The 14,445-nt window shown below is 43.4% G+C and overlaps 1 protein-coding gene across 1 annotated transcript in view; it reads left to right on the plus strand.

Annotated features, from left to right (window-relative positions):
• Nucleotides 1-6,611: 6,611 nt before the first annotated feature.
• The window catches only part of SERGEF (secretion regulating guanine nucleotide exchange factor), a 180,269-nt gene continuing 172,435 nt past the window's right edge, over nt 6,612-14,445 (plus strand). Inside the window, exons 1-3 of the mRNA XM_054586024.1 lie at nt 6,612-6,685; nt 10,433-10,568; nt 12,470-12,625. Coding sequence (XP_054441999.1) covers nt 6,626-6,685; nt 10,433-10,568; nt 12,470-12,625 — 352 coding nt within the window. The 5' untranslated portion in view covers nt 6,612-6,625. The remainder of the gene's footprint in view (nt 6,686-10,432; nt 10,569-12,469; nt 12,626-14,445) is intronic.

The raw sequence follows: 14,445 nt of genomic DNA on the forward strand, positions 1-14,445 counted from the left end.
TTCTTAACAGAGAAGTTATTTGACCCAATGGATATATCCAGTCCCAGCCTGATTCTATTTTTCACAATGCTTCTTGAGTAAAATAACCTTTATGATCACTTAAAATGCTTTCAGAGGTATTATGGAGATGGTTCATGTTGTTACCTAAATCCTCTTATTTCTAAACTATTTTATTTACCAATGAATTTGTGCCAAGATCGATCACATTCACACACCTAAATTTAATAGGAGACCAGCTGCTAGCATAAACAAAACTAGAGAGGACTTTGCACATGAAGCATACCTGGTCAAGAGCAAGCAGTCTAGCTTCACATGTAGTGTCTTGTAGAGAAATAGGAGTAGCTAAGTCTGGAAAAGTCAGTTAGGGTATAACCTTAAGATCAGACTAAGAATTTGGGACTTTATTTTGTAGGCACTAGGCAGCCCCTTCCCAAGTGACAATCCTCCTTAAAACTTTTCTACGGCTTTGCATGACACTGGCTTTATTTTAGATGATCTGTTCTACTCATGCAGCCAAGGGAACTTGGTGGGGGTACCACTGGCAAAGCCCTGTACTCACACATGTAGCCCCAGGTATTGTGATGGAGTGTCCTCAGGTTAGCAGGAGACAGTGTTGTCAAAGGGAGAGTACAATTGAGGTAGATGAGAGAAGCACAGAGGTAAAGTTGGGGAAGCAGGGCGGAGCAGTTTATTTGCAAGATATAAGGTGAGACCATACATAGAAGGTACAGGGTAAGAAAACATGGAGGATATGGAGTGTAAGAAAGGTCAGGAGGACATTTTATGACCCACTCTGTAATAATGCAAGGGCTGGCCTTCGTACGGTGTCAGCGGTGTAGGACAGGTAGCAGGCCTGATACTATCTAAGCAGATGAAGCTGGACTTTCAAATACACGCTATGTGTTTTTAATTTGCTCCTTTTCTCCCCTCCCTTCCCCAAATGAAGACTTTCCTCAAGTGTCTGTCTTTGCCCCTCTCTTCTCTCTAGTATCTCTTCATGGGAAATGGCACCCAAGTCCATGGCTTCAATTCTTATTTTGTATGGTTTTCCTATTTGTAATCCTAACCCTGACATCTTTCTTGAAGTTTTGCCTCTTAATTCCAGCTGTCTGCTGGGTATTTCTGTCTCGATATCCCACAAATTGGGCCAGTGCTGTGCAGCGGTTGCGGCACCACTCACAGAACGAACTAGAATTGGACAATGTGGCAGCCCTGCCAAGCATCTCAAATTCAATAGGATCAGAGAGAAACTTGGAATAATCTGAATATTACACCCCGTCAGCTTCTTCTCCCAGTGATTTCATTTGTATTGACAGCATATTAAGGGTCATATTTTCAGCCAATTTTCCGTTCTTAAGAAACTGTCCTTATATTTCACAATAGTCAAATTAAATATTATTTAACATGTTTTATTTCAACAGATCACTTGATCTTTTAATCCTTCTTAGAGCTCAGAAGAAGCTGCAACAATCTAAAATTCCTTTCATTTTATGTAATGTTAGGAAATAGAATTGGGAAAGGTAATTCATGCTATTTCATCTTTTTACATTATTTCTAAATTTTAATAGCTGATTAACTGTTAAATATAGTCTTGATAGTAAATAGATGTAAGTCAGCTAATCTAAAATGATTTCAAATATTCATTAGCTAGTTAATAGTATATTTGGTTTCAAGGAAATTCTTTGTAAGATATTGATAGATGGCAAATAACAGCAAATTATACATACTGTATCTTTTTTTCATACAGCTTCGATCATAGTGAAGAATCATAGTTATTGAATTTTTAAATGATGGTATTTAAAATCACTCTATGACTAAAGCACACTAAAATATTTAAAGGTACAACCATTATAATGAACAACTTCCAAATAATGGAACTATCTAAGGATTGACTTCAGTTCTTCTAACCTCTGAATTTGTGATGTGTGGTAAATCAGGATTCCTGCAAGTCTTAGAATTTCTATGCATTCAAAGTATCTATCTTCAAAGCATCTAGGGATAGAATTGAACCAAAGGTTTGATTCATAATTCTTTTTTTTGTTTTTCTTGCCCTGTTGCTTGTAGTTGAAAGAACATATAATAGAATTCATATATTAATTTATAGGAAATATATAAAGATACTGTGTTCTATTTTAGTCCAGTCTTTGTTTTACTATGTGATATACATTTATGATTTGCAAGTTTGTTATTCAACTGGATAATAAATGGATACAAAATTCATGTTCTCAGAAAGCGTTTATTTTCTGTCAAACATGTTAAAAACTAATTGAAATATATTCTCAATTGTTTAGTTTAAGAAATCTATCACATCTTTATATGTCTTTAAAAGCCTGTGACTATGTGAGATAAAGGAAGCCAAACACACTTAGGATCTAGTAACCATTTTTCTGGAATTCTTGGTGAAGTCTCAACCTTGTGATTCTTATCTGTAAAATGAGCAAATCTACTTCACTGGGCTACTGGACAAATTATGTTGTGAGAGGACTTTTTAAAAGGAAATGTAGTATCTTCAACCGTATGTAAAGAATAATTAATGTAATCACTCTCCAATTGGAGATCCCCCATAGCTTCTGGATGATTTTATCTCCCTCCAGAGGGAATCTTTTGCTTCCAGCAGGCAGTATGTATATAATGGCATGGAAAGATCTTCTTAGTCCAGTTAGGGATTAAGACAATTTTGAGCTGAACGTCAGAGTTTGTGAGCCCAGTCTATTTCTGGTTTGCCTCTACTCTTAGGGTGCAGCCCTATAGAAATTCCAAAGCAAAGTAATAGGTATGCCCCAGGGCTACTTTTTGGGAGCCCTGGACTCCTAGCTTCGTCACCTCCTTCCCTTCCATTTCCCACACCTCCATAAGATTACTAAAGTAATATTTGGGTTTTCAGCTTCTTAGCTGCTGCTTTTAGCTTAGTCTCTTAGTCTCCAAGTCACTGCTTTGTTAATTAGCAAATGCTTCAAGCAGAAAAAATGTGCCAAATATAATCTCTTAGCTTTCAGATATTAATCCTTTAAGTTCTGGTTGCTTTGATAGTTCTCCAATCACTTGAAACAGATTTAAAAACTATTGTCCCCAGCTTTTCTAGTTGTTTTGATGAGAGCATTGGTCTGCAGTCAGCTAATCTTCCTTTATTAAAAACGGAAATCTGATCTTGGAGTAAATCACTTAACTTCTTTGAGCATAACTTTTCTCATCTGCAAAATAATTATGCTCCTAATAATACTTACCATACCAGTAATACTGAGAGGATCAAATAAGATAATCTAATAGAAAAAATTTCCTAACATGTATAGTAGAGAGATATAATTTGTATGGCCCCAAATACTTTATTTTTTCCTCTAATGGGGAGTCAAGGCATCTGAAAGTTACTCTATCAAATAGTTTAAGTCTAGCTTCGTTCAACAACTGCAACTCAACCAGACTGCTAATGGGGGGCTGGGTGGGGGTGCTAGTCAGTGACGTGTACATAGCTGAAATAGTCGCAACATCTGAACAGTTCCAAGAAATTGTATTAAGAGATATAACATAATAATACAACTGCAAGTTAGCGAAAGTATTGATGCATGTACATTCAAGGAGTGAAATGAGAAAACAATTCCTGGCTGGTGTGGCTCAGTGGATTGAGCACTGGCCTGCGAACCAAAGGGTCACCGGTTCAATTCCCAGTCAGGGCACATGCCTCAGTTGCAGACTAGGTCCCCAGTAGGGGGCATGAGAGAGGCAATTACACATTGATGTTTCTCTGCTTCTCTTTCTTCCTCTCTTTTCCTCTGTCTAAAAATAAATAAATAAAATCTTTAAAAAAAGAAAGAAAACAACTGTATCTTCCCAGGCCCTTTCTGTATTAAAACTGGCTCAGTGGGTAGTTCTTCTTTGCCTATTTGAATGAAATCTCAGGTCCTGGCCTTGAATTTTCTGCTCACTTTCAGTTTTTAGCTTCTACTCTCTCTCTCTCTTTCTTTTTCTCTCTCTCTCCAAAATTCAAAACACTAAACTTTATCTAAGTTTAACATTTTTCTTCTTTACAACCGAGAAAGAAAGGTGTGTGTTTAACTTCATTTTCTTGCTCCTCCTACCCCACTCGTTAGCATGCCTCTGGCTCCTCCAGGAATAGTGGCAGAAAGGAGTAGATTTTTTTTTCCGGCCTGATACTGTTGTGAGTTGACACCAGTGCTTTTTGTACTTGGTAGGTATTTAGTGCTGACTCACTCTCCGTGGGTGTTTTCCACGTTTCCACCTTCTAATTTTTCTTGATGTGGGTAAATGTACCTCTCTGACTGGACTGTTGAATTCATCTCCCTCAGCTTCTAAGAATCTACTGGTCAACACTCTTGAAGTATCACAGAAGTCCCTTGGATGGCGTCTAGTCTGTCCCTTGGCTAAGTTGTTCATGCGTGGTTGGGGAACACTCTCATGGCACTCACACATTGTCATGAAAAACTGGGCATGAAAGATCTCAAAGCATCAGTGTCTCTTTTCTCAACTATGTCTCTTTACTCAACTATGTCTTTTTACTCAACTAAAAGAGTAGTTATTTAACTATAAGCCATTGTATTTCTAAGCACAAACTGTACAGCAACCTGTTCGTGTCCCAATCTGGAGGGATACTCAACACATGCTCTAAGTAGCCCTGCTGAAGTGTACATTTTCTTGGGTATGGACTCACAGCACACTGACACTTTTTAGGGATTTTATTTACTTTTTTAGAGCGAGTGGAAAGGAAGGAGAAAGAGAGGTAGAGAAATGTCAACGTGTGAGGTTGCCTCTTGTATGCCCCTAACTGGGGACCTGGCCCACAGCCAGGCATGTGCCCTGACTGGGAATTGAACCGGCGACCTTTTGGTTTGGAGGCCAGTGCTCAATCCACAGAGCCATACCAGCCAGGGTGCATTCCCAGCTATTGCTATATATCCTATCAGAATTCCTTCTCAGCCTCTCCAACCTCTTTCACAGACTGGATATCATACACTGGTTTCTAGATACCTTCTTTACAAGTTATGCTTTGGTGATCTTGTACCTCACTTTATAATGTGAGAGTAACTGGCATGTATTGCCTTGAGGGTCTCAGCCAAAAGAGAGACAGGAAGGGTCCCATTTTTATATCCTATTACATATGCTTGAAAGGAATTGTCATAACGAAAAAAAGCTAATCTTATAAAACAATCAGCAAACATGGCATAGCTTTTGCACATCAGGTTCCGCGGAGAACAAAGAGCTGCTTTGCCTTGCTAAAGTTTGTGGGGGGCTTTTTTTAGGATTTTTTTTTTTTTTTTTTTTTTTTCCAGCATGGCCACAGTCTGGAAAGGCAAGAGTAGAGGTGCTGCCCTCTAGTGGTCTTACAGCCAGAAACAACGAGGAGTGGTGGTGCGAAAGAGGAAAGGGTTGTGTTAAGAGCTCACCCCAGGCACTTTCCACGGCTCCCAGGCTTATAGGGTGATGAGTACAGGAGGCTTGGGTCATTACAAGGGTCAAGAATTAGTGAATATGGATTATTATCCTTAATATGACCCCATTTGTACCCACAAAATAAAGTGGGTTATGTACAAAAAAGTGCAAAAAAAATAAAAAATCACCCGTGATTCACCACCCGGAGTGTGTGTGTGTGTGTGTGTGTGTGTGTGTGTGTGTGTAATTGGTATAACACTTGAACGATATATCATGAATATTTCCCTTACTTAATATCTTAAAGAATATTTTTAAATGACAGTCTAGTATTCTATTGCATGGCTACGCCATAATTTAATAAATTTGTTTTTGGACTTCAGGTAGTAAGGTCTTTCCTATTATATGTAACCCTATAATGAATAATTTGCAGTTTAAGACTTTATGCACAGCTCTGATTATTTTCTTGAGATAAATGAACTGATGTGTAATTACTGAGTAAATATCTGATCTTCATATTACTAATATTTTCCTTCAGGAAAATTGTGCTCATTTAGCTTCCACCAAAAGTGTATGAGGTTGCCTTATAAAAGCCATTTTATGTGAAAATCTTTGTTGGATGAAAATTATCCAGTATTGATGAGCAGAATCAGGGCTGGGCCATGCTTGGAGCACTGAGAGTCAGAAGGCTGCCCCAGCAGGAATTCACGGGAACCAGCTTTCTCAGTGTAAGTTCCTGCTCCATGCTAGGCGCTGAGGGCGACACCAGCGAGAGTAAGACACTATCCTCATCTACCAAGAAGCTCCCCCAGATTTTGCAAATGCACACCACCGCAGGCCCAACCAAGTTCTGCCTAAGACCCTGGGGCAGGACAATTTCCACCCCTTCCCAGGCTCAGTTTCTTCCCTAACAAATGGTGAAGCCCTGTCAGCCTCTCTGGGCTGTTTTTGGACTCCAAGGAGATGGTGTGAGAAGGAGCGCGGTGCACCTTCTCGTAAAGAATTATTACTAAAAATAGAGGCCAAGAGAGACACAGCCACCCTGCAAAACAGGAGGCCGGGGGCGGAGACGCTCAGAGCGTACCGGGGCGGGGCCACTGGGAGGCAGCTGCCTGGCTCTCGCACAGTCCTGATTAGCGGCGGCACGAGGGCGCGGCCCTCCGGCCCCGCCCAAGACCCCGCCCCCTTTCGCCGGTCCCCGCCCCCCGCGTTGGCCACACCCGGAAGCGTCGTTGGAGAGTCCCTCATGGAGCCCAAGCCCGGCGCCTCGGAAGCTACCCCAGCTCCTGCCGCGCTCTTCGCCTGGGTACGTGACTCCGCCCCCGCGCCGAGGCGGCTGGGACCGAGGGGCGCACGGACGCTGGAGCTCCCGGCCTCAGTGTGGGCAGTCGTGGGCTTGGCAGCGGAGGTCCGATCCCCACTCAGGCTCTGGGTTGGAGGGTCCTGGGCTGGTGGCGGAAGAGAAGGCGAGAGGGAAGGGTCTTCATGGGGTAATTTAGGGGGTCTGCTGGCTGATGGGGTCCGGACCGGAGGGGCTGCGGCTCGGTGGGAAGAACCTGCCTCCAGGGAAGAACCTGCCTCCAGGGCAGAACGTCTGGTTCCGCGAGATCCCGGGAAACACAGCATGGATGGCTCTGAAGAGAGAGGATCGCCCCGTCTCGGAGCCCTGTGGGTCACCTGTGCTCTGCACCCTCCCATTGCCCGGAGGATGGGGCCTTTCCCCAGCCCCACTCCGTCCTGGCGGGAGCATCCTTTCCTGTGAGGCCTGCAGTGCTTGGCGGTGCACAAGGCAGAGACCCTGCATAGTTGCAGCTATTCTGCTGCGATCCGGATGTTGCCTGCATTGGGGGAGTGGGAGTCTGCGCCGTTATCGGAGAGACAGGGTCATCTTTTTGTGTCGGAGCTGGGAGAGAGGAGGACCTGGGCACAGGCGTGTGTGGCAGGCACCTGACCAGATGCACGGGAACTAGCAGATGTTGTTTCTTAATTCTTCATCACACGTAGCCCAATTGTAATGAAATGCATAATTTGTTAATGCCGGTTTCCTTGGCTAGACTGTAAGCATCCTAACAGTGGCTGCTGTGCCTCTCTTTTTCACGGTGCCTGGCACATGGTAAGGTGCTCAGCCAATCTTTGTTGACTAACGACTGAACGAGTACCTGTTGTGTGTGAGCTATGTGCTAGCCTTTTGGGAAAAACATGAGTTGGAATGGGGGCGAGGAGATCCCTATATTGCTGTTAAAAAACCAATATATGTTCACTAATTAAAAAAAGGTAATTATCGGCACAAGGAAGAACTTGTTGAATGTAAGGCTGCAGACTCACAGGAGGGTGGTGTGGCTTCCGCTAGTCTGGCTATCAGTATATTCGAGGTGGTACTTGAGCTGGTGGTGGACTTGGGGACTGAATGTGTGCCTGGGATGGGTGGTGTCTCTGGCTTTCCCCAGGCTGGAGACTGGGGTCTGTGTGGACAGAGAAAACATCTGACAGAAAAAAGCCTTTCGGATTTGGCCTTGTCTGTCCCGAAACAAAAAGACTGTTGAACCTAACCCCACTGCTGTGCCTTGAGACCTCAGGGTGTGTTCTTCCAGCTGCGTTATCTGGGTGGAGGGGTGCATTAGTTTGCTAGTGCTGCCATAACAATACCACAGATTCGGGGGCTTAAACAATGGAAATTTATTTTCTCACAGATCTGGAGGTCAGAAGTCCAAGATCCAGGTGTCAGGAGATTTAGTTCTTCTGAGGTCTCTCTCTTTGGCTTAGAGATGGCAGCCTTCTTGCTGTGTCCTCAGATGGATTTTTGTCTGTGCAAGAGCATCCCTGTGTTTCTTCTTGTAAGGACACCAATCAAATTGGATTAAGGCGGCATCGGTTATGACCTCATTTAACCTTAATTACCTTTTTAAAGGCCCTGTGTCCAAGTACAGTCACATTCTGAGCTACTGGAGGTTAGGGTTTAAACAAATGAATTTTAGGGGAACACAATTCAGACTATTAGAAAGCAATTTACCTCCTTGGAGCTGTGTGTGTGTGTGTGTGTGTGTGTGTGTGTGTGTGAGAGAGAGAGAGAGAGAGAGAGAGAGAGAGAGAGATGTGTGTGCTCTCTGGAGTGTTTATAAGGAAGAGAGGGAAATAGAGCTGTAATAGATTGTATTAAAATTTCCTTTTGTTTTGCTTTATCATGGATTTAGGGCCTCTTGCTGCATTACAAAAATTCGGTATAGTTTGAGTTCCATAATGCCATTGTCTGACTTTCTGTTCAGTGGTCTGTAACCCTGGTAATGGGACAGCCATGAGACCTCAGGGCTGACGGAGAATTCCTGTGCTTATGCCCTCCACTTCACACTGTGCCAGCTTTTCATTTGATCTTTCCTAGGTAGAGATTCATAGGGCCTTGCATTCATTCACTATAAAATATATGCACACCATTTCTGAGCCAGCACAGTTTCAGATGCAGGGAAAATAGCAGTGAGCAAAACAAAGTTCCTGCCCTCATGGAATTTACTTTTTAGGAGGTAGACAGTAAACAGATAAACATACATAACGTAATGTCAGTGAGTGCTATGAAGAAAAATAAAGCAGAAAAAAATGATAGGGGTACTATTTTAGATAGGGTCATACAGTCAGCAGTTTGCCAGGAAAGGTCTGGGCTGGTTCACCCTATATATTATTTTGTTTATTCTTAGAGACACAGTATAATGAAAGGAGCGGGCATCTGACTTGTTGCCTACTCAGCTGTGTGACAATGGAAAGTTACTTAACTTCTCTGAGCCTTAGTTTCTTCCTCTGCACAAAGAGAGTGACAGCCCCTATCTCCTCTGTTGTTGTGAGAATTAACGGTGAGAGCCATTCACCACAGGGAGAGGCACTCAGTCCTTGGCAGCTGATGCTGCTCTCGAGGGCCTGTGGGACCTGTGTCCCTGCCATGGCTTGCTCTGCCAGCGTGGACTCCTTGCAGTCCCAGACAACTGCGGAAGAGGCCACAAGGGGCAGGAGTTTATATGTAATGTATGTCTTTTTTGTAGTTGTTTTAAATCAGGCATTTTAAGAACAAATACGTTTTAAAGGTTTTATTACTCATCTCTGGGAGGAACAAGCCAGAAGCAGATATTTGGAGAAATTATAAGGATTTCTGAAATCTTAATTAGATTCTCTCTGCAGGCCCCCAAGCCCTTATCTTCATTTTGAAAACAAAAAGCTCTAAATACCCTAAACTGACCTGACATAGGCTGTTTATAGCCTTTGTCCACTTATTGTGAATCTGTGTACTGTTTACTGCAGGAATAGTACTATTTTGCTCATGGGGCACTGCTCCCAGACCTTGCAGAGGTGTATAGGATTTATATACCATATTACTTTTCGTACCTGGCTACAAGGGTTTAAAATGAGGGATTATGGACCTTTATTGTATAATAACGATAGACACATTGCCCACCAAAAGGAAATCTGTTCCCTTACAGGGATCTCACCGTGTGAATCTTAGATTCACAAAACATAGCACTTGGAAAGGCTGCTGGTGATCGGTGCCAACCTCTCTCACTTACAGATGAAATAACAGTGATGGGCCCTGCCTGAGGGCAGAAATCCTCGCTAACTTTGATTACAGAAAGTCAGTGCCAGTTTTCTCTGCGGGGTGTGGGGAGAAGGGACAAGAACTAGTCCTAGCCTATTTCCCACCCACTTTGTTCCCATTTCCCCTCATTATTTCTTTTCTTAGCCACCTCAGGTAATTAGCTTTTACTAGAAGAACTCCCATGTTGCCCCTCAAAAGCAACATGTGGGGGCTGGGGCATTGGAAGGGGAAGGTGAGGAGTATCATTGTGGATAAGCTGTGGAGGCTAAGGCTCCTCTCACATGGAAAGCGTGGTGTTCTGGGGACGGGGCCGCCGGCTCAGTGTGGGTTGCATGGAACAGCCTCTTAAGAATGAGTTGATGAAATCTCATTTGTTACAGGCTCAGATATTGTCGGGGTGAGAAAGGCAGGGCCAGGTGAAGAAACATCGACAGTTAGGGTTCCCATATATTTTTCATCCTTGCTTTATTTTATCCCTAGGGTGCAAATAGCTACGGGCAACTTGGCCTCGGCCATAAGGAAGATGTACTTTTGCCCCAACAACTTAATGACTTCTGTAAACCTGTGTCTGTCAGGAGGATCACGGGAGGAGGGGGCCACTCTGCTGTTGTCACAGGTAACTTCCCTTCAAGAGTAGATAGCCCCATGTTTTCCTACTTAGACATTTCTCCCCAGGATGTCATATTGTCATCTTTCAGCCTTTTGTATTTGGCAGAGGGAAGCATTTTTGTGAAAGAGCCAAGCTATCAGAGAATCCTAGGTGGTCAGAGGTGAAAGGACTTCAGAGATGTTCTAAGCTCTCCTGAGGCTCCTACCTCTTCACCCCCACACCCCCAATCTTGCTACACAAGTGAAACACGGAGAGGAAAACTGATTGCTTAAGGTTACAAGACATATTCGTGGCAGAGTTGCAATATATATCACGCTTCGTACCATCCAAGGTCTGTCCAGAAGGTACCCAGCCATGTAGCATGAAAGATAGAGACATTTATTGAAGAAGATACAAGATACAAGAAACATTGTAACTGGGACAATGACATCTCAGTCCCCTTCAAAGTAGGCACCTTGGGACCCCACATAATTCTCCCAGTTGCCATGGTGCTCCGTTGTATTTTCCTGAATCTCATTGCTGGTCTGAAATTGCTTCCCTTTCAAAGGTGATTTTAGTTTTGGGAAAAGCCAGAAGTGGCGGGGTGCCAAATCCGGGCAGTAGAGGGGCTGAGTCACCAGGGTGATTTGATGTTTCGCCATAAAGCTCTGCATGAGACGTGATGCATAAGCAGGTATATTGTCCTGATGAAATTTCCAATCCCCAGTAGCCCAGAGCTGCAGCCTTCAGAATCACCCAAAGAGTTTCCACGGAGAAATGTTCAAGCTTCATGCAAAATTTGATGCAGATTCGTTGCCTTACTCGCACAGTCATTTTGAATGCGATGACCTCACAGTACACATGCTCACTCAACGGCATCTACCATCCCCCACTGACTAGTACAGTGAAGTCATCTTTGTTCATGTAATGCATGTGAATTCCAGTCCGCTCTCCTTGGCTGCCAGGTTACATCAATGTCATGCAGACCATTCTTGTTATATTAACAATGGCTGGACTTTTTCTGGACAGACCTCGTATGTGGCTATTTAACTTTCACATATGAATTAGAAGTCTGCAATTACATTGAATATTCCTTGAGAGCAAGAACTTTGTATTTTCCTTGCAATACCTAGGATAGGACTTAACAAGTATTACAAGTGCTACAATATTGTAAAAGAGAGCATATTACGTCCTGGTTAAGAAAATTAACTCTAGAATGAAACTGCCTGAGTTCAAGTTGTGATTCTGTTATTTATTAGCGGTGTGACCTTGGGCAAATTACTTAATCCCCCTGTGCCGGTTTCTTCTCCATTATATGGGGATAATGTGGACAGGAAGAACTGATGAGTGAATCGGTGCATAACGACTTTTATGGGTCCTTGGCACTTTTGCCTTTGTGGCCTTCTTTCTCCATAAAGAAATATTAAACGTCATATTTTATAGCTGCATTGATATAAAGATTAATATAATCCAGGCTAGATTTAATATTATATATTTATTATGACATTTATTTTTCTTATTTTAAAAATATTTAAAATTAAACATTTTTGCAGGCCTCTAAAAGTATTGTGGGGCCTAGGCTCTGTGCCTAAAGGATAAGTGGGCCCCACACAAAAACCTCCAAGAACAGTACCTGGTGCATCCTAAGTACAGAAGAGATGCTGGCTGTATGTTACAGTAGATGCCTAACTTGGTGATTGATTGGCCACTACCGTCGCACTTGCAGTTTCCATTTAGATACTAGATTTGAGCCCCTTGGCCCAATGCCATTTGGTTCAGTCCACATTAACATACATGGCTTATTAATGTGAGTGGGGAAAAGTTATTGCATTTGTCACTCCAAATAAATAGTGAAATCCTTTTGCTCACTTCGGCAGTTGTAATTTCTCCTGTACATGATCACCAAGGCCTTTTTTTTTTTTTGGCAGATGGAGGAAGTCTTTTTGTTTGTGGCCTGAACAAAGATGGACAGTTGGGGCTTGGTCACACAGAGGACGTTCTGTATTTTACACCCTGCAAGTCCCTCCTTGGCTGTCCCATCCAACAGGTGGCCTGTGGCTGGGACTTCACCATTATTCTCACAGGTGAGTTCACTCCTAGGTAAATCTTTATCACCACAAAGGCTTTGAGTGAGAAGAGCATGAATGGTGATGCTTATTAAATGAAAGCCTCTTTGTGTGTAAAAATACTCACAAATGTTCTCTCATTATCAAGGGACGTTGCAAGGTGTCTTCTGCAAGAAGAGTTTAAACAGTCGAACTTTGAGCTGGAGCCCTGACCGGTGTGGCTCGGTTGGTTGGGTGTAGTCCCTCAAAGTGAAAGGTTGCCAGTTTGTTTCCCAGTCAGGGCATGTGCCTGGGTTGTGGGTTTGCTTTGGTCCCTGGTCGGGTGGTGTACGAGAGGCAACCAATTGATGTTTGTCTCTCACATTGATATTTCTCACCCTCTTCTTTCTCCCTCTCTTCCCCTTTCTCTAAAAGTAAATAACTAAAATCTTTAAAACTTTGGGCTAGAAAACTTTTGCCAGAGACTGGGGAATGGACTGGATTGCCTTTGGTGGCCACTTCCTGTCCCAGAAGTTCATGATAGCTATGTGACTGGGCCAGCTGACCAGTTGCGCTGGCTACAGGTTACTCCTGGGGAATGTGGTGGGGAGTGAGAGGAAATCAGAGGTTGACACAACAGTGATAGTAGCTTTTTCCCAATGAGGGATTTTTAAAAAAATACATAAATATCGTTGGCTAGAACTGTTCCTTCTCTGTGAAGCCAGATAGCAGAATAGGATGGAGAGAGATATGGGTAAAGGGTTAATAGAATACAGTTGGCTCTCTGTATCTGTACGTTTCACGTCTGTAGATTCAACCAACTGCTGGTTAAAAACAGTAGTACAGCTGTAACTGATGTGGCTCAGTGGATTGAGTACAGGCATACGAACCAAAAGGTTGCCAGTTCAATTCCCAGTCAGGACACATGCCTGGGTTGCAGGCCAGGTCCCAGTAGGGGGCACGCGAGATGCAACCACACATTGATGTTTCTCTCCCTCTCTTTCTTCCTCCCTTCCCTTCTCTAAAAATAAATAAAATCTTAAAAAAATAAAATAAATGAAAACAAAAACAAAAACCCAGCAGTACATACTGTCATTTCAATCCATGGTTGGGAATTGGTGGGGGTGGAGGGCAAACTGTATACATTGTTCCACGCTATTTTATATACGAGACTTGAGCATCCTCAGATTTTGGTATCTGCAGGGGGTCCTGGAACCGATCCCCTGCAAATACTGAGGGAACACTGTAATGCTCTTGGGAATCAGATGACAGTAGATACTCTGTCTGCTGACTTCTCCCTGGAAGCAGTTTGCCCCATCTAGCTTGCCATGCTGGATTCAAAGGACCATCTACAATTTCTTCCTAAGGTCCCTCTTTGCCACAGTCCTCTGGCAAGAGCATCTTCTCACTATGTAATCCTGCCCGTCCCACAGCCCCTCCTCAAACCCCTGTGGATTCTCACGTGCACAGCTCACATCCCAAGGTTTTTAGCACATGGCCTTCAATTACGGTTCCCTTCCTATTCCCGCCATTGCCTTGGCTCTTGTTCTCCTCGCTCCCTATACTTTTCTTTCTGGTAATGCCACGTAGTACATGTGGTCCTCTGCCTGCAACAGCCCCTCTCGCGTCTGTCTGGTGAGCTCTTGCCCTGTCTTTAAAACCCTGAGAGGGTGTCATCATCTCTCTCTGCGGCGGGATTCCGTGATGTGTGCTGCATTTGGTAGTATTTATTAGGGTCTAAATAATAGCTCTCATTTATGAAGTGCTCGTTGTGGGCCGGTGTTGGGTTTATAGGGAGTCAGTAGATGACACTGTTTCCTGTTCATATTTGGAACCAGTTGTGAGAAAGGTGGAGAACA

This window comes from Pteronotus mesoamericanus, unplaced genomic scaffold (genome assembly GCF_021234165.1).
Source record: "Pteronotus mesoamericanus isolate MK-2021 breed Mesoamerican mustached bat unplaced genomic scaffold, CSHL_Meso_final contig_90, whole genome shotgun sequence".
Lineage (NCBI taxonomy): Eukaryota > Metazoa > Chordata > Mammalia > Chiroptera > Mormoopidae > Pteronotus > Pteronotus mesoamericanus.